The sequence below is a fragment of the Drosophila guanche genome, unplaced genomic scaffold (assembly GCF_900245975.1).
Source record: "Drosophila guanche unplaced genomic scaffold, DGUA_6, whole genome shotgun sequence".
NCBI classification, from domain to species: Eukaryota; Metazoa; Arthropoda; class Insecta; order Diptera; family Drosophilidae; genus Drosophila; species Drosophila guanche.
In genome coordinates this window covers 362201-386725 of record NW_022995764.1, presented here as the reverse complement: position 1 = coordinate 386725, position 24525 = coordinate 362201, and the positions used below count along the sequence as shown (strand labels likewise).

Sequence of the window (24525 nt, the reverse complement as noted above, 5' to 3'; positions counted from 1 at the left end):
GGACCCATTAAATGAAAGTACAGGTAGGATTAAAATAAATGAAAATATTTAACACTTTATGCACAATTATAGAATTTTCCATTATGTCCCACGTTGAATACAATTTCTTTGCTTAACAAATCAAAATCGTAATTTTATGGCCACTTTGCCCCAATGTGGCACAGTATTGGGGACAGGACGTTGGGTAAACAACTTCATTCAGTTTCAGTTCACATTATTGCATCGTGAATTAAGTGTCAAGGACATTTTTTGGTTTTCGCAAACCAGAAGGACGGAACACAGCAGAACGCAGTATGCAACATGTTTCCAGTGTCTCTCTGCACGTCCTTGCCTCCTAGTGTGTGTGTCTCTCTGTGTCACTGCGTGTGTGTCTGTGTTTTGGATGACCGAAAATGCGTTGCAACATTCAAGTTAGTGACGTAAATGCATCACGAACACAGCATAACACACACACACACACACACACACACACACACACACACACACAGAACTCGCTCCACACACTCCACAGATGAACGGACATTCGGACTTTGGACTTCATCACCATCATCATCATCATGCTGCTGGTGGGGCACACACACACGCTTGGTGTGGCTGTGGAAGGCAGGCATCAGAGGCAGTTATGCCTGTCAAGATGAATGCCATATCATCGCCGCACCGAAAATGGTGTCAAAACGTCACCAACGGCAGTTCCCTTCAGTCTTCCCTGCCAGCAGTAAAACTCCAAATAGAAAACAGGAACCTCCTCGTTCGGTGTTGCTATCCGGATGAATTATGAGTTGGGCAGCGGCTCCATGGGATCGAGGGAGTGTGGTGGGCTGCGAAGTGTTTGTGCGTGGAGTCCTTCATCTCGTCTCTCTCTGTGCATTCCAGCCAATTCGTCACGTGGTGGTCCACGCACGCATTGAAGCAGGTCCTTCTGGGTCCTGGGGAAAAACGAGGAGCCAACGACCACAGCAAAATTAAATGCTAAACGAAGACATTAACAATGCAGGACAATCGAGGACACAGGACAGGTTCAGCTCCTCCTCCTCCCTGCTCTCTGGCTGCAATGCAGATTGAGGTTAATGTTGTCTGGTGGGCGTGAGATCCATGTTCCATGGGTAGGTAAGAGTCTGTTTCATGGAGTTGTTGCAGTGGGAGGCTCTTCCTGAGAGTTGATGTTAAGTTGTACGAACTTTTGTGGGTAATAACCGAAATTATAGCACAAACTTTTGGTTCTGAGATTTTTAAACTATTTGTATGATTAAAATTGCACCTTATGGCGTCACGATTTAAGCTATTTTAGACCCTTGGCTTCACTTTTATTACAAAAATATACACATACAAATACTCATAAGCTCGACTAAAACCTCTTTGCAAAATCTTCTTTAACCCAACATCTTCTTTTCCATTCTTTGTAAATTTCTTCTTCGATTTTCTGAGACATTTGTCTCTGTCTTCATGCGTTGAAACTCGATCCACATGCCATAATTTATTGTGCGCTGCTCGTTCATCAATTGAGACAACGGCTCAAGTAATTCCCTCGGACACTCTACGCCAAACTGAACGCAGACTACACCCAATCAAATAGCCTATTAACCAAAAAAAAAAAATAATAGAATAAAGCCAAGCAAAATAATTAAGAAAGGCCAACGAAAGCGAAGAGTGAAGCGCAGAAGCTGCAAGGAGACTCCGATTCGAGGTGGAGTCCTCTTCAAGCGGCTGACATTTATTAATTTCCGATTAGCGAAATGGAATTTATGTGCTACCTAATACTTTTTTGGGCAACAAACAAATGGGATTATCAGTGCCTTACGATTTCTTTGGTTTTGAATTACCTTTAGCTTTCGGTAGACGAAACCAACCTACGGACCGACATCTCCTAATGCCGCCTGACACTTGCTGCCAAGTGTAAACGGCTGCGACGCCACTTTATGCTACATTTGCCATTGACCCTCCTCCTGCTCCTCCTCTGATTTATGCCTAATAAATCCATAAATCACGAAAAGGTTTTCGCTTTTTCTCTTGATCTAAATATGCCTTAAGAGCGTCCGTCAACTGTTTAGCGTGAGGAGGTGGTTCGCATCGCGAGGCATACTGCTGGATACTGCTGATCGCTTAATCGAGAAGCCTGCAATCGAATCGAAGCGAAACACAATTAACCCCATTGGGCTATGCCACATAACAGACAGACAGGCATCCGCTGCTATCGTTAGCAGTAATCACGAGGCCCACGCATTTACACGGCTGCTCTTGCAACTTAGAGCTTAGAGCTTGCTAAATGTGTAATTGGATTGTCAAAATGGGATTGAAATCATGACTCTATTATGGCAACTAGTTGCTAAAAGAATGGCCTGTGCTTTGACTGCTTTGAGGTGTGGAGCGAAAGAGTTTACTGAGATATATTCAAAGGTATATTTGATAGGCTCTTAAGGAAAGATATTTTTAACTACAAAAGGTTCTATGGAAGCTTTTAAGGTAAGTTGCTGGTCAAACCAACCAACTGTTAGCCGTTAGGCCTTTAGCCCTTTGGCCTTTTCCTTACTATCACATAATTATTGCCCCATAAGACTCAAATTGTACTCGAAACTCCCTGCTAGTACATACTCCTCACATTTTCAAAAACGAGCTACTCATGGAAAATACCACACACAAAAACGCAATTCGCTCACATTCGTGGTCTTAAACTCTTTAACGAAAAAACCCCTAAACCAAGCGGAATAAGAGCTAAAAGGAATTTTCGACGCTGCTTTAAAGAAGTGAAGAGCCAAGGCAACCAAAAAAAAGGGCACACAAAAAGTCACAGCCATTACAACAAAATCGATTATTGATTTCCGTGGAGCACAGCTTAGTTCGCTTGAAAATGGGGGGAAAAAGGGAAATGAAAGCCACACAAAACAACCACAGCGAAACAGAGAAAAGAAAGAGGGACGGAGAAAGCAAGAGAAAAAGAAACCGAACGCCAATGAAAGGCGAAATTGGTTGGGCTTTTGTGAAATGTGAAATTCATACCAAAAAATCAACAAGTTGCCATTGGGTTCGATGAATGGAACGTGTGGCAGGATGGGGGGGATTTTGGAGGTCGTATAGGTTTCGGCTGGGGCCTGGCATGGCGTGGCGTGGCGAGGCGCTCTTGAACTCTGAGCAGAAAGGCGAATACCAAAAGCTGAGGCAAGGCAACATTTCAGGCAGCAGACGGCAGGCAGACGCTCGCTCGGTAGCCTGGCTGCTGCCTACCTACCAAAGCCCCTCCCCCAGCACACGCGCACACATAAAGTATATCTGCATGTGTGTGTGTGTGTGCTGGGGCAACAGTAAAACATGTAAAAATCGCTATTCAGAGGTTTTGTGCCTCGCCAAGAAGGAAGAAGAAATTCAACTCCAACTCCGAAACGGACAAACTGCTGGAAAAACAATTTTTCCTCAACTTTTTCTTCTTTTTCTAAGATCCTTTGTTGGGCTTTTCCTTCAGTTTTTTTCCTGCTGAGTTTCCCCTCCCGACCTCTGCCCCTCTTGCGACAGGGTGACGTTTGCGTGGCCTCTTCTGCCACACGGCAGACCATTGCGACATAATTTCGGTCTACCACGGCCTTGTCCTAGTCCCCATTTTTTTCTGCCTCTACGTCTCGTCTGTTTGTGGAAGCCTCTACCCCGACGCTCTTCTCTCTCACCCTTTGTCTGTGGAAGCCTCTACCCCAAAAGAGCCCTGACAATATGTGCGTGAGCGTTGGTGTCTGTTTATAGGCATTTTCGGAAGTATTCCCACGGTCCTTCCTTAAGAAGCAACAAGCGAATGAATCCCCAATTCCAGGGCTTCTCCACGTTTCCGTCTGGGTTGGCTGTGAAGAAACTTATTTGCCTCTTGCTTACGACGCCCGATTCGTCATCAATCAATCAAAAAGGTATCTCGAAACGGCACCGACCCGACATACTTACTTCCTGTGGCCCCGACACACTGAGAAGACAGCCAGCGGATGCACATATCGTCCTTATCATCATCAATAAAATCCGCAACGAACTGCTACAATGAATTAGTGCCCCAACTCTTAGACATATCTGTAGCTTATGGGAATAATTGGCCCTTCAGCAAAGTACTCTATAATAGCGGATTTTTATACCCGGTACTCGAAGAGTAAGTAGGGTATATTGTATTTGTGGGGAATAACGGAAGTTTGTAACGCACAGAAGGAAACGTTTCCGACCCCATAAAGTATATATATTTTTAGTCAGCATCAATAGCCGAGTCGATTGAGCCATGTGTGTCTGTCCGTCAGTGTGTCCGTCTGTCCGTAATTATTAGGGCAACCATGATTTGCATCCAGACTTCTGTAATCTCACACTGTTACAAGTTTATTTAAAAAATGAGCCCCGCCCCCTTCCGCCCCCACAAAGTGAGAAAACCTCCCACAGCCACAGTTTTGAAGATAAAGGAAAACGCCATTCTGTAGGGAATGACCATACCTTTCAGATCACCGATCCGATTGTAATCCGATTGGATCATTATAATAGCCATAATGAAGAAACTAATTTCCAGTGTGTAAACCCACCCCGTCCCGCAGCTTTTTTTTTGTTTTTTTGCACATTCTCTCATCCCCACTCTGCTTCGTGTAGTGTGCAGCTCTAGTGGAGGGGTGCGAGCTAAAAGAGTGTGTTGGCGTGAGAAGTGATGTAGATGTAGATGACAGATGAAGAAAAAATGTAAAATTTGAAAAAAACCTCTAAGGTAGAGATGTAGTACTGAGTACCGGGTATAAGATGTGTGACGCGTAAGAGGCGTCACAAGTTCTTCTCTTTTTTAAGGTCTAAGACCTTAACTAACTAAGATCTTGTTGTTAAGAACTTTGTTTTTCTAAAAAGCTGATTGATGCAGCTAAAAAGGGGATCCAAACACTTTGTGATTTTAGCTTACCATTTAAGCGTTATTTTTAAGAAAATTTCGATTTAAAAACTCTGTTACTCAGTCAGTATATCTGTCCTTAGTGTTTTTTTTTCCAATTTTTAGAATTTACACTTTTTCTACATCTGTTATCTATATTTACATCACTTATACCGCCCACAAGCCCTTTTAGTTCGCCACCCTCCCATAGTGACGACACTGCATGAGGCAGAGGGTGCGAGCGAGAAATAATGAGCAACAATAAACAAGCACAAACAAGTTGCATTTTTAGTTTGATCTATTAGTCTTTTATCTTCAAAATTGTGGGCACAGCCTATTTTCGAACAATGCGTGACCGAAAGGGGCCGTGGCGAAATTTAAAAAAAAAAACTTGATTCAGTGTAATTTTACATGTGTCTTTACACAAACTTTTGTGACTCTAGCTCTAAAGTTATCTGAAAATGAGGATTCGAACAAGACGAATATGTATGTACGTGTTTGTATTTTAATATCTAGTATTTGTATCTATCTTGAATTATTAAGTGAAGAAAAAGTTTCTGATGGGAGGATAATCTTTCGTATTCCCCTTTTGCCTTTGGTTTGATTATAAATTCAGTCGTAATTTAATAAACAACGTTCAGCTGTTAAGTTTTAATATAATTTTGTTTCAGTTTCTATAGCGATATGTCTATGTTTATATATGAACGACCGAAATCTACCCACCGAAATATCACAATAATAATGCGCCCCAAGTGATATTTCCCAGGTTTGTACACAATCCACATAATTGACTGCAAAATGCGGCACTTAACAAGCCTGATGAACCTGAAATGTGAACCGGTAGATGTAAACGCCCAGATGATAATTGTAATTGCCAATAGCCGTGCTTTTTTTGCCCACTTTACAGCTACGGTTTTAGTTGCACTGAGAATTTTTTATACATACGTCATCAAATGCATGTGGAAACGGTAATACAAAAAGTAAAACCAGTCTCAGTTAGCTAATTGAATGGGAAGCGTGCCATTATAGATGCTCTAATTAAAGCAGTGGGCAAAGCCTCAAATCAGCTGGGAACTAGACTGCTGGCCAGGGGCTGCACTGAAAGGGGTCTGAATATATTTTATTAAATATTAAAAAATAATACAAGTAATGATAGACTTGCAATGGCCACGAGAGGTGAACCACCTTACCGCATTAAAACTAACTAAAATTAACTCCAATTCAAATTATAAACGAACTACGAGGGCACAGTGCTAAGCATTTCAATACATCTTATTGTTAACAAAATCCCCTTCGCTGACCACAGCTCTGTCATAAACCTGGGTTCGCGCTCTTTTTCCCAATCGATGCTGATCTGTTGCTAATGTCAGGGAAGAAGGTGACGTGTTGAACTATCAGAACAGCCAGCGAATGCATCTCATTGGCATATCTCTCTGGCGGTGTATAAAACGAGCTGGCAAACTAAAACAGCACAACAGAGTGCAATAGTCAGTGAAATTGATTGCTTCGCTTCGATCGTTGCAGCTGATCCAAAACATCAAATCAGCTTGAATATGTGGACTCAACTATTTGCCATACTACTGATGCTCGCACAATATGGTAGGAATTAGCTTTGTGGGAATATAACAGGCAAAATGTGCTAACAATCTACATCTAATCCCACTTTAGCTCAAGGCAAACCTTCCCTCAGACAGAACGATGTCGAGGGCGATTATGACACTGAGATGAATGCATTTATGGATAAGCTGCCAGCGGAGGATGAAGTGCCCGATGGATTCGGCTCGCGTTCATCCTTTTCCGAGGAGACCGAATCGGATGATATCTTGGCCTCGTTGGACGATGAGTACGAGGGCGCCAAGCACTGTGAGTGGAACACCTGCGACAAGGATCTACGCGAGTCGAGGGGCATTGGATCGTTCTTGGATCTGAGCTTCATCAAAAAGATTGCCGGCAATTTGAACCCGTTCGGCAGCCACAAGCTTCGCATGCAGTTCTACCTGTTCAAGCGGGAGTTCACCGAATGCGGCCGAGAGCTGGACTTCGGCAGCGAAAAGAAGTGGCGCCACTCGGGCTTCAATGCCTCGCTGCCCACCAGGCTGATGATACACGGCTGGATGAGTCAGTCGCGCGGCTCCTTCAATCGGGACGTGAAAAACGCCTATCTGAAGCGCGGCGAATACAACGTGATTGTGGCCGACTGGAGTGCCTCGTCCGCGAACGTCAACTACTTTTCGGTGGTGAAGCTAATTGAGGTTTTTGGCGCCCAATTAGCGCAGTTCGCGCGGAGCCTGAATCGCCGGTACGGCGCCAGCTTCGACAGCATGTACCTCATCGGCCACTCGCTGGGCGCACAGATTGCGGGTTCCGCTGGCAAGCGACTGAAGCCCGACCAGGTTAACACGATTTTTGCGCTGGATCCGGCGGGTCCCAAGTTCCGTCATCGCAGCGCCGAGTTCCGCATCGATCCCACGGATGCCAAGTATGTAGAGTCCATGCACACGAGTGCCACCTTCGGCTTCCGGCGTCCCACGGGCAGTGCCACCTTCTACCCCAACCATGGAGCCATTCAGCCGAGCTGCTACTATCTGGGCTGCTCGCACATACGGTCCTATGCGATGTTCGCCGAGTCCATCAATTCCCCCAAGGGATTCTGGGGCACGCCCTGCTCACGGGACAATGGTCGCTGGCAGTGCGACCAAAGCCAACGACAGACTGTCCAAATGGGAGGCGAACCAGCGTTCCACAAGAGCGGAATTTTCTATGTCAAAACCTCAGCCAATGATCCGTTTGCGTTGGGCAGGGATTAGAATCTAATATCTGTACTAGATATACGGATTTAGTTAGTAGAAGTGAAATGTGATGAAAGATTTGCAACTAAGAAACATAAAAATGATTTTTAAGAATGCTAAATGTATGCTGTACTCTCTCTTGAAGGAAAACTCAACCCATTTACATGGGTTTTCAACCTGCCTGCCACACATACAGAAAATAAATACGTGCGAGACGTCCCGTTCCCTGAAAGTAATTGAAAAACTCACAGTTTAAACCATAGCCGTGATTAATATATTCGTATAGTTCTACACAAAAAGCTGCGGGACGGGGTGGGTTTATTATGTCTGGACGTTGATATGCAATGACTTCACCATCAAGAACCAAGCAGAACGCAGCCCTCCTCCCGCGCAACCGACCGAGGGGCGCTGCCGCATGACGCGCGGCGCGATCAACCGAACCGGTCACGAGCATGCAGGAAAGTTAGATGGTAGTCTAATATTTTAGGAAAATTAGAACTAAACACAACTAAACTAGAGCAAGTATAGCTAAGCAAGCAAAACTAGCAAAGTCAGAAACAAGACAAAGCTAAAGTGAAACTAACTACGGTAGAGGTAGGCTAGTATTAGATATTTAAGAAGAGGAATGGAGTTAGTCGAGGATATAATGTGACAGAGGGAATTATACTCCGAGCATAAGACACTAAAGGGTTCGTGCAAGGCATAATTCGATCTGCACAGTGGAAGGAACAAAGGAATATAGTTATATAGTTAGTTAGTTATATAGTGGGTCTAATGGGAATCGTAAAGTTTACGCGGCTTGATCACCCTTGATCAAGTTGTGCATAAAAATTACACCACGCATTTTTTTACGAATAACAAAGGATGGAAGATTAATTAAAAGAAGTCTACTACGGTAGGATGGCAGTCTCACAGTTGCATCCCAGTTCAGGCCCCGTAGGGCAAATAATGATGTATGTTGTACTGAGGGTGTACTGAGTACATGAGCCGTATTCTAAAATCGGACGAACAAGCAAGATATAGAGAGTCTTCGTTATATAGGGGTCATGAAATTCCTTTGACCACCTCTTTATAAACCCAAGCACACCCATGGCTTTATTCACCATGGTAGAAATGTGTTCAGAAAACTTTAACTTGGGGTCTAGTTTAACACCTAGATCATCATCCAATGTAATTCTCTCAAGAGAACTACCGCAGAGGGTGTAGGGATCCAGGAAGGGGCTTCGAGGCATTAAGTTGTAACATATTTGCACAACACCATGACTGAAATCTATTGAGATCAGATCGCAAGCGAGAGTGAAATGAAATGTCCTTATACTGGACACAGAGCTTAACATCATCCGCATACATAAGGACTAGAGAATTTGTTAATACAGAAGGCAGGTCATTAATAAAGAGTGTGAAAAGTAAGGGGCCTAAATGGCTACCCTGTGGTACTCCAGAAGTAACCATAACAGGTAAAGATAAGGAGTTTTTGAAAAGGACCCTTTGAGACCTAGAACACAGGTAGCAATAAATCCATCTCAACAGATTGGGCGGAAACCCTAGAAGGTCGAGCTTTTGTGTAAGAAGAGAATGGTTTACAGAATCGAATGCCTTACTGAAGTCAGTGTAAATAACATTCTTCTGCGCGTTACCTTGGAATCCTTTGATGGCAGAGGAGGTGAACTCTTAAAGATTAGTGGTTGTTGATCGTCGCCGTATAAATCTGTGCTGAGCTGGAGATATAAGTGATTTGAAGAGATGCTGCAAGTGCGGAGTTACAAGTTTCTCGAACATTTTAGGAATAGCGGATAACTTAGATATACCTCTATAGCTTTTAGCGTCAGACTTGCTACCTTTCTTATGGAGAGGAATTATAAAGGATTCCTTCCAGCTGGGGGGAAAGCTAAAATAATGGATGGATAGAGTGAATAGTTTAAGCAAAGGTCCGCACAGAGACTCGGCACAGTACCTAAGTACACAGCCGGGAACACCGTCAGGGCCCGGTAAAAATACCGGCTTAACTAATTGAAGTTCATGAAGTAAGGACATTAAACAAACGGTAGAAAATGACATTCGACCTTGGTAAACTATATGGATACACATGACCTGGGTAGCTTTCCTGGGAATGGGTTGTTTGAAAAAATGTTGCAAAAAAATCGGCGATTGCCTGATTATTGTTTGCCGACATATTCAAAAATGATAACGAGGATGGATGTGCGGACGTTCGACGCTTACTGTTTACAAAGCTGTAAAACTGTTTAGGGTCCTGTGAAAAACGTATCCTGCATCGAAGGAGGTAGTTCCTATAGCATTGAGTATTAAGAACAGTGAAATTTGACCGATCTATTGAGTAATTAGAAAGAGAAGAGGGAGAACCAACTTCTTGAGATTTTTTAAATAGTCTTTAGATAGCCTACCCGCACGATCCGATACAGTAGATCCAATATCTACGGACACTTCGAAAGTAGGATGATAGCAGTCTTCAGGTATAGTGAGCGGGAGTGCTCGTGTTAACAACGCTACGGTCGGATCCGAGACAAAGCACAGATCAAGCAATCGACCCAAGGAGTTTTTTACATGGTTGACTTGAGACAGGGACAGGTCTAATAAGCCATCAATAAAATCATGTCGTGACATGAGCACAAGGTTGTTCGACTCGTTAACCGAAGGCCAGACAGTACCTTGCAGTTTGAAATCCCGAAGAACTATTAAATGGTCTTTATCAGATAGCGAGGAAGAACCAGTTTTTAAGGCAGACAAGTGTTCTTGGCTGGTCGTGGGTGAACTGCTTCTTGCAAGTCTTAGCGGAACACACAACCACGTATTCCATTATTTCTATTATTTCTATTATTTATATTAAATATATAAATAAGAAATAAATAAAAATTATTTTCTGAAAACAAATAGCAATGGGACCTGTGTGCCGACAAAGTGCTTAAAGCAATGCTTAAAGCGGGATCGAAAACATATGAGCGCAGAGAGGAGAGAAGAACAAGCGCAGCGGCAGCTAAAACAGTGAGCGCGCGCATGGTAGAATTACTAATAGGTAACATCATCAGCTGAGTGGAGGAGCACCAGCTTATTCACCACGCTCTCTCAGCTCTCAGAGAGGAAAGCGCTAGAAAAAGATAGAAAACGTTTTAAGTTCTACATTCTTCGCTTTTATTGTTTCTGCTGACAGCAAAGCAAAGATGTTCGATAATAAATAAAACGAAATAGTTCAAAACACATAATAAAATTGTAATATTTATATGTTATAATAGTTCTCTTGAAACTAAAATACTTCCATGCAAAGTTTTGAATCGGCATAGCAAACAATATGTTGCAGAAATGTTTATTTCTAAAAATAAAAAAATACACATCCACAATAGAATAGTAGTTGCATGTATATTTCATTGTCTTCATCTTACGTCTTCATTCGTAAACAAAGAAGAAAAGGAAGAAAAAGACAAAGAAAAAATCGTGCGCTACACAACCTTTTTGTCAACTATTGGCAAACGACTGTGGTGACACCGTCACCTATTAGTAATTTCACCATGAGCGCGCGCTACTGCACAGAAAGTATTGAGAGAGAGAGAGGGAGAACAGGTACTCGAGCTACAGAGTGTACACAACTAACAGGCGCAGAAATGAATACGATCTAATATTAATTTTAAACAAATATTACGCATGCACTCGCTTATTAGGATATGTAAGAAAAGTGGCAAGTTATTCAGTAATTATCAGAAGAATTATTCCGAAAAAGAACCGGTTGTGTATCCAAAATAGAAAGGAAAATACGGAGCTCAGTACAAAAACCCGTCTGGTCACTACGAAAGAGAACGAACCACTGCAAATTGATTTCTTCATTCTGGCTATAATAATTTGGTGATCTGATAGATATGGCCATTCCCTACGGAATGGCGTTTTTAGTTTTCTTTCATCTTAAAAATTGTAGATTTAGGAGGTTTTCGCCCTTTTGCGGGGGCGGAAGGGGGCGTGGCTCAATTTTTAAATACACTTGTAACAGTGAGCATACAGAAGTCCGGACAGACGGACAGACAGACGAGGCTCTATCGACTCGGCTATTGATGCTGATTAAGAATATATATACTTTATGGGGTCAGAAACGTTTCCTTATGTGCGTTACATACATTCACTTTGTGCACAAATACAATATACCCTTTTTAACCTTCGAGTATAAAAAACGCCTACATTTTCAAACATTTAAAACGCAAAGTATCAGTTTTCCTCCTTTCAAAATTCCTGTAAATTTCTCAACGCCTACGACCTGAAACTAAATTACAAGCGTCCTGAGTCGATACCTGCCAGAAGACCGCTTTACGCTCTCTGAATTATGACACTTCAATTTTATTAATTGCCAATAAATCAGGTGGTATCGTATCTAAAAAAAAATTAGAAGAGATGCTGCACTGTGAAACGTGCGGAAGATTGAGAACTGAGACTGAGAACAAAAGCCACCGACAATCATTCAGTTTGCAAATTGGCCAACATTGAAACAGACAGGATAAAGCTGCAAGCGAATTGGAACAAGGCTCAGTGCTCCCGGCCTGACAGATCTTCCATCAAACGTGCTCTCACGTCAAACATCAAAACATCGTCGGGCGAAGAGGAAAAAGAGGCGAGAGAGGAGAGTCCAGGCCTTGGACAACAACGGGCGCGTCGAAGGCCATATCTGAACCGCACGAAATGGATGGATGGTTGGCTGGGAAAGTGTTGTGTGAGTTATGACTAGGACGTGCGCAAGTTGATCCATCAAACTGTTCAAATCCGATGCATTGAACAACGATGACGATGAGACTACGACGAGGACGCCAACGTCACCAGTCATGACGGATGGCTGTGACTGTGGCCGACACGCGGGTTGACGGGGTCCCAACAGCAAAGAACAGCACGGGGCTGTACTGGGGGCCTAGAGCTTGGCCATGTCCAAACGCCAGACATGACGAATTTCTCACGCTGAAAATAATGTGATTTGTTGATGCAAAAGACAATCTACAAAGCAATTCAAGACAAGAAAGCCTTATTAATATGGTTTTCCACTGAACAACACTGCAACTACATCACTGTGGGAAATCGCGTTAGGACTTCATATAGCAATATGTTAGACATCTTGTTGTTGTCCCAAAAAGGTATTCAAGGAGGAGCTGAATTTAAAAGAATAAAATTATCCTTCCATTAAAAATAACATTAAAACAGGTCACTTGTCATACATCAGTACCTCTCGTTGGCTAGGGCTGGAGGAGCGCTGAGTTTCTGCCTGCTAAGAAGCTACTTCTTCATCTATTAATATAATTGTTAAGCAATTGAGCAAAAAACCAGATGAACACACTTTCCACAAGTTCTCTTCCATAAAATGTATCTGAATGTGCATAAACCCATGCAAGATTTGAGTTTGCCATTTACTCATGTAATCCTAAAGGTTTCATGCCTTCTAATCTCTTGGCTATTTATTTGATCTGTCAACGGATTTTAGAAGGCCCCGAAAAACAGAAGTTGTCGTTCTTTTTGAGGGGTGGAGGGGGGGGGGAAACCTCCTTTAATTTTGACAAGACGTAAAGTCTATTAAGAAAGTCAATCAATGTCTCTCAAGCGACTTGCAGGAGACGATTCTGAATGCTGACGCTGAATGCCACAGGACGAAGACGAGAACGACGACTTCTGGAGGATGAGGCTGAGAGCTCCAACAAGTAAAGTTCTGAAGTGACAGACAGAAAGACAGGCTGGCAGGCAGGAGTCGGGCAGGCGGCAGCCCAGGCAGTGGGTGTGACGTGTGGGCGAAGGCGTCGGTTACTTGACTGACAGTTGAACGCGGACGTGGACGTGTGATTGTTGCAAGGGTTTTTGGATTCTTCTCCTTTCTCCCTTCCGTCTCCTGGGGTGACCACTTGATTGAAAGGACGAATTCAATGTGTGTGTGTGTGCGAGAGGAAGCATCAGAGATTATGAGAAAAAATGGAATTCACTTCAGGAGGAGAAGTTCGAAGGTAAAATGTTGACAAAATGGATTTCAATAGAGAGCGCAGAGTAAAACCGAAAAGAGTGTCCTGGACCTGGGACAGGTCATTGAAGCGGACAAGAACCCACGAGAGGAAGAAGAAAGACGAAATTCCTCCTCCCTGATAATGTCCGGACAGGTAAAAGTTTTTCTCCCCCTTCCCATCAATTTGTGTAGAAGTGTTTTCCATCAAACAGGAATTAATTAAGATGCGCCAAAAGTTTTCCAAGCCCAGCAGCAGCATCCCAGCAAAATCCCTCAGAGTCCGAATGCCAATAATAATTGAAAATCATCACTCGAGATTTCTTTTGCTAATTATGAGGGAATTATCTCGTCCCATCTCAAATGTTTGTATTTTTTCCTTCCCATTGCTATGCATTTTTCCATCCTTGATTTGGGCGCAGAGAAATATCCTCTCTAATTATTTTTATACCCGGTATTTGTATTTGTGAACAAACTATGTAACACACAGAAGGAAACGTTTCCGACCCCATAAAATATATATATTATTGATCAGCATTATAAGCCGAGTCGAGTGAGGCATGTCTGTCTGTCCGTCGGTCTGCCCGTCTGTCCGTCCGTCTTGTTGAGCGAGAGCGTCTTGTTGCGTCTGAGAGCGTCTTGTTGAGCGAGAGACCATAAAAGCTAGAGTCACCAAATTTTGCATCCAGACTTCTGTATGCTCACACTGTTACAAGTGTATTTCAAAAATCAGCCACGCCTCCTCCGCCCCCGCAAAATGCCGTAAACCTCCCACATCTACAATTTTGAAGATTAAATTATCTATCAGATCATCATCATTAGGAGCCGATTGGATCATTTTTATAACCAGAATGAAGAAGTTAATTTGCAGTGGCTAAACCCACCCTGTCCCGCAGCTTTTGTTGTTCTTATCACATTCTCTCATTCACACTCTGCTTCTGTTTCACTCGGCCCTGCCTCTGCCGTCCCTCTGCTTCTGCCTCTGCCGACTTTTAACTCACCCCGTCCCGCTGCTTATATTTTGTTTTGTTTCTGTCATGTAGATGAAAGATGAAGAAAAAATGTAAAATTTGACAAAACACCGCTAAGGTGCAGAAGTAGTACTGAGTGCCGGGTATAAAAGTTGTGACGCGTAAGAAGCGTCTTACACGTCCCTTCTCGCTTTTTTTGCAATCGCTCAGGTGCGATTATGAGCAAAGCTTTTGAGGATTTGTGCGAGGGTGTGTGTGCCGCAGGCTATCAAAGTCGTCTCTCGTTCTCTCTTCTATCCTGTTTTGAACTTCTCAATTAAACGAATGTATAAATCATTTGGAGCCTGTGTGGCACGTCTGCAGCATAATTCCCAATGGTTACCCAGTCCCAGTCCCTTAACATTCGATTCGGCCACACACACATACATAGACGCATGCACTAAGGACCCTCATAAATGTTGGCTAATTAAAAAAATACGCATACTCCATCATCATTCTGCTGCGCCTGGACTCTGGACTCAACTGAGATTTATGCCCCCATAATCCATAAATATGCTTTTACCCATACACCCTCCTAAGAACTATCTGTATCTCATGGATACATCTTCACTTACATTTTCATACACACATCTTCATAAATTTGCTAGCCAAAGCGTCGGAGTTGTGTCATTCCATGACGCATTAATTAATAGCCACATCCACAACTTATAAGATGGTAGAGACCAGAGAGAGAGAGAGAGAGAGAAGAGCCCTTTCCTCCCCACCCCTCACCATCCACTTCTCTTTTTCGCACTTCACTATGTATCCTGTGTGACGAGTCCCTGGGGGGACGAGCAGTTCTGCCTCGCGCCTCTCGCAACCTGTCAATTTATGTTGCTGTTGAGCAGTGATGGTCAAGGCGTAGAGAGATATAGTTCAAGAGATAATATTGACTTAATAGAATATTAAAGATAGGAACTGATCCAAATAACGGCATTTACGGCTCTGGCTCTTATTAATCCGTATTACTTAAAGCATAGGACCATAATTAATATTTTACACAAAATCCCTGATTTTTACTTAAGAAACCAAACTGAATTTTTCTAATAGAATTGTGGCATTCAAATGTTTTAATGAATTATGTATTCTTTCATATAACAGAACTTACTATTTTAAGAATTAAAAAAACTGATATTTTTTGTTAATATCTTTGTCAGAGCGGCTAGACATATTAAAATTTTTCATAATAATTTAATAATAAAATAATTGTAAGATAACTGAAATAAGATTGCCAAGTACCCAAAGAGGAAATTTATTAATTCTCTGCAAAAGACAGATCTTAAATAAAGTTGAAACACGGCTAAAAAAAAAAACGAGAAGGGACGTGTGAGATGCTTCTTACGTGTCGCAATTTTTATAACCGGCACTCAGTACCACATCTGTACCTTAGCGGTTATTTATAAAATTTTAAATTATTTCCTCATCTGTCATCTACATCAACAACACTACTCACGCCAACACGCTCCTTTGCTCGCCACCCTCCCCTAGAGCCACACACTGCAGAGTCAGGGCAGAGACGCGGCAGAGGCAGAGGCAGAGACTTGTCTGCGCGAAGCAGAGTGTGAATGAGAGAATGTGCAAAAAACAAATATAAGCTGCAGGACGGGGTGGGTTTAGCCACTGGAAATTAATTTCTTCATTGTGGCTATAATAATGATCCAATCCGATCCCAATTTGGTGATCTGATAGATATGGTCATTCCCTAGGAAATGGCGTTTAGTTTTCTTTTATCCTCAAAACTGTAGGTTTGGGAGGTTTTCGCCCTTTTGAGGGGGCGGGTCTAATTTTTTAAATACACTGTTTTCAGTGTGAGAAAATAGCAGTCTGGATGCAAAATTTGGGGGCTCTAGCTCCTGAGAAGTCTCTGAGAAGTAGCCGACAAACAAGACGGACAGACGGACCGACGGACAGATGGACTGACAGACATGGCTTAATCGACTCGTCTATTGATGATGATCAAGAATATATATACTTTATGGGGTCGGAAACGTTTCCTTCTGTGTGTTACATACATTCACTTTGTGCACAAATAGAATATACCCCATTTACTCTTCGAGTACCGGGTATACAAAAAATCTTTGTCAGAGGTAGCGGCTTATTTTTCCACATAACTATCTTAGATATCTTAGAGTATCTTAGTATCTTAGATCTGGTTGGGAAGAACATAGCCATTCTGCAAAGCTAATTAATGCAGCTCAACATGAAAAAAAAAACTTTGTGGCTTTAGTTTGCCGTCTGGGAAATTTTAAGCTTTGAAAGGGAACAATTATTATTATTGTGCGGTATTTTTAACGCACACATCACATCTCTTAAATTACATACCCAAATGGGTCAAGCAGACACTAAATGAATCTTATTCCTCTCATACATGAGTTTTCCTACGAAAATAAATAACCAAATGATAAATAATAATTTCAGCGAATACATCAGAGGACGGGATTACTAATTGGAATTGATTAGACACCCGAAAACTAACCCAAACCCAAAGCCAATGCACGTCCAGCAAATTTATCCGCATCTATGGCATATGTATGAATGTGCCCCGAAAAACACCAAGCCCGAACACACAAAAAATAAATACATTTACGGAGATGTAGAAATAGATTTAGGCGTGAGGGCGTTAATAACAAATGTGCTTAATATTAGTGATCGATGAAAAGTGCTTTGTTCTATTTCCGCCTGGGTTGCCCTTCTTTTTTCAAGCCCAAGTCGAAGACTTGAGCAATTTATTACGCCCACCTCTCTACCTTCCCCCATCGCACAAAGTTACCTTAATAAGGAATATTGCTTGGAGAGGCGTTGCACTAATCACTTCATTAGCCAAAAGCAAGGAAAGGGAATTGGCATCGGCAGTATCAGGCGCTGAAGGCAGTGAGCCTGAAGCCGAAGCCGAAGCCCCAGACGTATTTATTTAACATGCACAAATCACAAATTCATCCATCATCCTTTATGCCTGTCCCTGTTCCTGTCGCCGTGTGACTGACAGACAGACTGCCAGACGGACGGACTGCCAGCCCAGCCCAGCCTTTGGGCTCTTGCTGCTGGCATTCCCGAAAATGTTCTTCCGTCTTCATCATCATCGTAGTCATCGTCTTTTGACTGACATTTGACTTCCACGCTGACGAGGTACGGGCGACAATGAAAGCGACAAGTTCATTGTCCTTGCCCCTAAGTCGAGACACCGAGAGTATCTGCCTCTGCCTCTCCTGTTCTCCTTTGGCGTATCTGGCCTTCCACTGACTTCGTAATAAATCCGCCCTTGTGCACAACAAGGACTAAACCACGCACTCTCCTTGGTTCCTTTATTTTCCTTCGCTTCTTCGTTCCTTTTAGCAGGAGAGAAGGACGCACTTTGTTCGCAATTTGTTTTGTTTGCGTATCTCCCCCAAACCGCTCTCTCCCCTACCCCACTTCTCTTGTCTGTTAAAGGCGTCTGCCGGGGAAGAGCGGTTACTGTGTGTAAGCCTTGCATTCCCTTTTTTTCCCTTTGCCCCACCGGTGTCTGGAAATGTGTGCCGGGCCGAAAGACGCTTTCAATTTGGGTTAAAACTTAAAGCTTTTGCCGGTTGCGTGTTTTATGGGAATTTCTAAGATTTACGAGTCACTTTTTTAAGGCGATGTTTTAAAGGGGAAATGTCTGGTAGGAAATGGAAGTAAACCAATGAACATGGGCTGCAAATATGTGGCATAATGGTACGTACTTATGTACATAGATACTTGTGATGGAATTAGATTGTTGGGTATACATATACTTCATTAATTCTGTTGAAATGTGAAGCAAAAATGTTTCTTATATAATTGTGCTACAAAATAGGCATATAAATCATTGAGAGTGACTGCAGCAGCAAGAAGTAGATGTAAGGAATTGCTATTTTCTAGAGTTGTTTTTAGGCACACTTTCCTTTGAAAATAGGAAAACCTAAAGCTTTTTGACACAATTTGAATTTACGCTAAATTGTTGTAAAAATCATAGAGGTTCTCCTACTGTCTGATGTAGTAGTTATCTCTATCATAAAACCTTTTAAACTGTTGCAAAATTCCACACCAATCTCAATAAACTGTCCTTTAAAGCTGCAATCAACCCATGGGAGAGATCTTGCCGCACGTGCTGTTGCAACCTCCGTTGATATTCAAACCTACAATGAATCAATTTGCTGGCTAAGACCACAACACACACACTGCACAGCACAGAGAGAGAGAAACATAGAGTGAGAGGACGTCGTGGCAAAAGCTCATTCCGGAGTCATAATTAGCTGTTCATGTGACACGCAGCAGCAGCAACAGCAGCAGCTACCGAAGGCAAAGCAACAGACGCTGCTGAGACGTGAAGGAAGATGACGACAGGAGGAGGCCATTGCATAGGCAAGTCCGTTTTTGGGTGCCCCTGTGAGACTGTGAGATTTGGCGTCAACAGCCAATTTGGGGCATTAGCGAGAAACCGTTGGGGCAATTACTGTCAGGCATATGCCTCCGTCGTGGTATTCGCCGTTGGGCGGGGGGACTCACCACTGGTATCAAGAATTACCAAGCCGAAAACGGCGCTCATACGGCATGACCAATGGAAAAGCAATTGTCTGTTGATGAGAATGGGAAGGTGAGACGGAAATCGCATGTCCCCAGTATTCTAACTCAATAAATATCCTGCTGAACGCATCCCTAGTCATTGCCTTTAAAATTGGCATTGTTTTATGGTCCCAAAACTTTAGGCGAATTAATCAGCGGGGGAAACATCATTCGACATTGTTATCGAGACGTCATCAACAGGACCGCAGTGAGTATCAGCGGACAACACACCAACTAAACATACATACAATATTATACTCAGCAGCAGGCAGACAAAGGACCCACGCATTTCGCTATACAAACAACGACTGGGATAATGGGAGGAGAACGGGGGATGGGAAGGTTCTTCTCCCCATATCTGTCGTCTGACTTTGATGTGCGCCTTTGACAAGTGAGTTGACAATGTCAACGTCAACAGTTGACAACCTTATTATGGCATTATGCGACTACAGACTACAGATATAAACATATATATTTATATTTTTGTTTGTTCTTGGTTCGGTAGGAGCCCTTTAAAGATATGCTTTTGGGACTCAACAGACGGGCAAGGGTAATGCACTCAAGTCGAAAGCCTACACCACGAAATGATAAAGTAAGGGACATGCAGCAGCCCTTAACTGTCGGTAGACCTGCCACTACCACTCTTAATAATATTAACCATCCAAGAACCATATTCTATCCTTTGATGCAGTTTATTTAGTGGAAAAATGACTTACATCGAAAGCTACTCTATAAACGATCTTCTAACCTTTACATTTCATATTGCCTTTCCCAATACTATTTCTATCTATAAACCTTCTACCCACCTACAACCATTATCAAAAATCGCACCACACTCTATAAAGCCATAAAAGTCTTGTCCTTCATCTGCCACAGACTCATAGATTCTGTGATCGACAGATGAATCAATAATTTGGGACAGCCCAAAGTCCACATGCCACATGGCACATGCCACTCGTAACCCAAACTAATTACATGTGCTGAAAATTTATGAATGATTTTTCTATATTTTCAGTTTGGAATGGGATAGAATCTGGCCATTGTTATTCAAATATTTTTGGGTTTGGGAGATGAAATGCGTCATTTAATATTTCATCTCCGATGACAATAAAAAATTCTTCACCCAGACACACAAACACATCCATTCGAGTATTGACTCTGTGTGTATCCCTCATCAACGCTCTGCGGTCTGTCTGTCAGCGACCGAGCGACCCACCCACATATTGAATAGGCTTCAAGTGTAAGACATGTCATGACCATCGAATGGTCCATCGAATGTCCATTGCCTGAAACACGTTTCGGCTAGGGCCCCGGTCCAGTACGGTTCGGTTCAGTTCGGTTCTGTCCGGCACTTGTCCGTCACATCAAAAGCATCAAAAGTTTTGTCATGTCGATTTGTGGAAAGTTTTTTCTTTGTTTTTTTTTTTTTTGCACACCTGCCCTCCCATACACACACAGAAAATGTCAGAAAATCGTTGACATATTAATCCTTAATATAAATTTCATCAACAATGCCCGAAGCATTCGAAATGTATATGACAATGACAGCAGCCTTGGAATTGTGGAGAGACAGACAGCTTAATGGCATTGGCATTGGCATTGGATTGGGCTGCATATAAAAAGTAGATCAATTCTAGGAATATGTGGACATGATGGGACATAAAATGTATCCATGGAGAGGCTCTAAAGTGGAAAATAAATAAATATAAAATAGATTAAACATTACTCTATATTAATCTCCTTAGATTCACAGCTGTCACGCATCAGTGCCGCTAATAAAGTGTAAGGTCTATAAATTATTTCCGCGGTAACTACAAAACAGGAACAGCCAAATCTACATTTAAGTTAATAAAAAATAAACCATCTTACAATATGTAAAAAAAATATCCCATTGCAGATTTAATGAGCTCCCTCTCTACACATGACACCCGGCAGGGGCGTTGGAGATGAGCGGCTCATGGACACGGGGTCCACTCTCAATGGGTACGTTATCCGGAGGCCAACTCATTTGTCGCATTCGGTCCCTGACAGGCGATTGACAAACTGTCATGGAATGCATTTTGTTGGTTCCCAACCCAAAACCAAACCCCCCCCACCCACCCCCCCTCCCCACCACTGACACCAAATTGACAACAACAAAAAAAAATGGAAAAATTAATTGAGCATATTAAAGGAATTTTTGTTGTCTTTACTGCTCGGCTGTCCTGAACTCCAACGTCCAACCGTGTACATATGTGCATCGTGGGGGCACCGCCTGTCAGTGTCAAAAAGGACATGATGGAACATTTGGAGGGGAGGCTACTCTACTCCAAAAAGCCGAGAGAGTAAGTGAATGAGTGAGCAGGCGAGCACGAGTTGGCAAACGGAGTGCATGAGAGAGAGATTGTTTTATTGATTTTGCATAATAAAAATGTCACACACACACCCAACCAGTACGTGCGCGTATGGGTCTGCCTCTGTGTCAGTGCGAGTCGGCAATACAGCAACAATAAATTAATTAAGCCGATAGAGACAGTTTAATGTCATTTAATAAAATATTGACGTGTCACTGACGCTGACGAGGACACAAACGCAACCCCCCCCCCACCTTTGGCTTTTATTTTTTTTAGATACGGTATTCATAGAGATCAAGGATATGTTGCAGTTGTGGGTCGGATATTGCCAGTAGCTCTTTGGTTTCTACCAAAAATAATGAAACAATTTCAAGAAACAATTACGTGGTTTGATTTTAGCTAAGCAGATAATGCTATTATCTCCATATTCTCCTACATGGTTACAATTGGATAAATATAACAAATAAATTGAAAGAAGAAACTGTGGGAGATACTTAATAATAGTAATAATCATAAGAGTTACTCAGAAAATCAATACGTCCTTCCTATTAAAGAAACCACTAATATCAGCAGCCCATACATAAAAGTCTCTCCTTGCAATGCTCTTCCAGTACCAGGGTATCCCCATGTCTAGACCCCCCATTAAGAGCCCTCTCTTCTTTTTTCCGACATTGATGTCTGATGGGTGTTAAAATCAATTGACGAAATCAATTGGAATCGGTGGTCATTCAGGGACGAAAGAAGACTAAAGCGGGAGGGAGAAAAAACGGAGAGTACTCAACGAAGCAGCCCCGAAAAGCGCATGTTGATTGATTGACAGGCGACATATTGGCAAGCGCTAGTCCCTAAGATTGATGGTCCCAAATGAAAGCTTTAACCATTTGTTGAGGGGGCAACACAGGGGCAGAGACAGAAGTACGAAGAGAGAGAGTCCTGGTTAGAGTTGCATTTGAAATGCATCAGGCGTAGGCAGACCTCGCTACACACACAGACAAAATGTGTATATTGAATTGTTAATTTTGACACGTCATTAATATATTTTGTCTGGCCTCTCCTCTGGGACGAAACCAACCATTGAACAACCATCAACCACGACCTCTATCTGCGCCGCCAAAAGCAAACTCAACATTTTCGGGGAGTGGCATTGTATGTTCGAGTCGGGGCGGTGCGGCTCAATTGACGTCCAGCGATGTCGTAATTAGTTTTGACGTTTCTCGTTGCACAAATTAATTTATTTGACAAGCCCCGACGTCATCGGCAATTGACAATCGACAATCGACAGTCGTCTACCACTGCATATGTGTATACATATGTATGTATACAGCTTCTGGCATAAGCCACATACGTGTATGCGAGTAGTTGCATGTCTCTCATCGTTTTTCAAATGTCACATTTATTGGATGAGCCACAAGACCACAAAATTATATGACAGCAGCATGGGCCTTTCCCAATGCACATCCATATTCGATTGGGTTAATCATGAATGGCAATCGATCCCAAAAATTGATATGGGACTATGGCAAATGAATAAGAACGAAGTCAGAGAGCCCACAAGGGACAGAGCTGCAATTCAATTAGAATTACGAAGGAGTAGTGGTGGAAGGCGTTAAGGGTAATCAATTGATTGTGACAATATTTGGTTTTTTTATTTTTGGTTTTGTTTGGTAGATTTGTATTTAATAATAGCGGGTACTATTTTTTAGAAACCGAAATGTAATTTCTATGAGGTTCTTGTATACCCGAATCAAGTCTGCCCAAGATCCATCATCTAACTTCCCTGACATCTCAGAAGCTTTAAGTCTTAATTTTTCCCGCCTCCTCTTCTACAAAGAACCTTATTTACTCCTTTCCGTAAATGGTCAGCGCACCCTCTACTCTCTGTTTTCAATTTCTCACTCACTCCAGCCAAGAAGTGCCTCAACTTTGACATCCTGTGGGCTTAATCCTATGCTTTCTGTACGCCCACTTTGCTTTCTTTTCGTTTCTTTGGAGCACAGCCATCAGTTGACACTTTGCATCTTGTGCAATCACCAAATATTGTCAGAAAATGTCAACGTCGTCGTCCTCGTCCTCGTTCTTCGTCCTGATAGTCGGTCCCAGCATCATTTTTGTATTGAAGTTTGCACACAATCAGTAAAATATTTTGGCCAACCCTTCGGGATACGACCTCGTTTTCTTTTCTCCTTTGTAGTCGCTCGTTTTCTGTAGCTCTGTCGTTGTCTGCTAGTGCTCTGCTTTCTGCTCTCTGTGTTCTGTGCTCTCCCTTTTTCGTTCTTCTATTTTTCCTATGGACTTTTTCCAGTTTTTTCTTTTTAATCTTTTGCTTTTGCTTCCTGGGTCCAAGGGGTTTCGCCTTTCGGGGGGTAGCATTCTTTCCTAGCCGCTCTCTCTCGCTTTCTCGGAGGGCAAACTTTTTTGGCGTTTCATCTGCAGCACATCAATTTTTGTTGCTGACGAGCAAAAGTTGCAATGGTCTACGGGTCCACCCACAGTCTCACATCTTTTCACTGGTGCAACTATCCTAATTTTGCCACCCTGTTTCCTTCATCCTTCCATATATGGCTGCTTTTACTGCTGCCCTTCCATCTACCCACTGTCCTCCAAATGTTATTTTTACTTGGGTAGCAGGTTGTCCGCCTGTCCGCCTGTCCGTCTGCCTCAAAAACCCTTCCCCTCCCCCATGTTTCCTCGTGGCCCTCAGTATTCTCAGTCTCAGAGTCTGTCCTGCTGTCTGTCCTGCTGTCTGCCTCCTGATTGACGGCGACTGACAAGTTTCTCTTCGACTGCGCATTGACTTTTTCTTAGTTGTGCAGTCGTTGCATTTTACGAGTATGTTCCAACTTCTGGCTCTGGCTCTGGCTTTTTCCTACGAGACGAGATATAAGCAGAAAGAAAAGCATTTTCAGTAAATTTCTAATCCTTAAGTATAAATGGCAGGAAGCGTCAGCCGACGACACAGATGTGTGTGTCCTGCTGCTGATGCTTCTGCTGCTCCTTCTTCTTGGAG

General features: G+C 42.7%; 1 protein-coding gene and 1 long non-coding RNA gene across 2 annotated transcripts; one reads left to right on the top strand and one right to left on the bottom strand.

Annotated features, from left to right (window-relative positions):
• Nucleotides 1-4653: 4653 nt before the first annotated feature.
• LOC117591082 lies at nucleotides 4654-14782 on the bottom strand. Its single transcript, XR_004574351.1, has 2 exons — nucleotides 14695-14782; nucleotides 4654-4698 (listed from the first exon to the last, which is right to left on the bottom strand). It is a non-coding gene; the product is annotated as an uncharacterized LOC117591082 (long non-coding RNA).
• On the top strand, nucleotides 6347-7768 carry LOC117591081 (phospholipase A1 2). Its single transcript, XM_034284183.1, has 2 exons — nucleotides 6347-6457; nucleotides 6527-7768. The coding sequence occupies exons 1-2, from the start codon at nucleotides 6412-6414 to the stop codon at nucleotides 7663-7665; spliced, it is 1185 nt and encodes a 394-aa protein (XP_034140074.1). The 5' UTR covers nucleotides 6347-6411; the 3' UTR covers nucleotides 7666-7768.
• Nucleotides 14783-24525: the final 9743 nt, after the last annotated feature.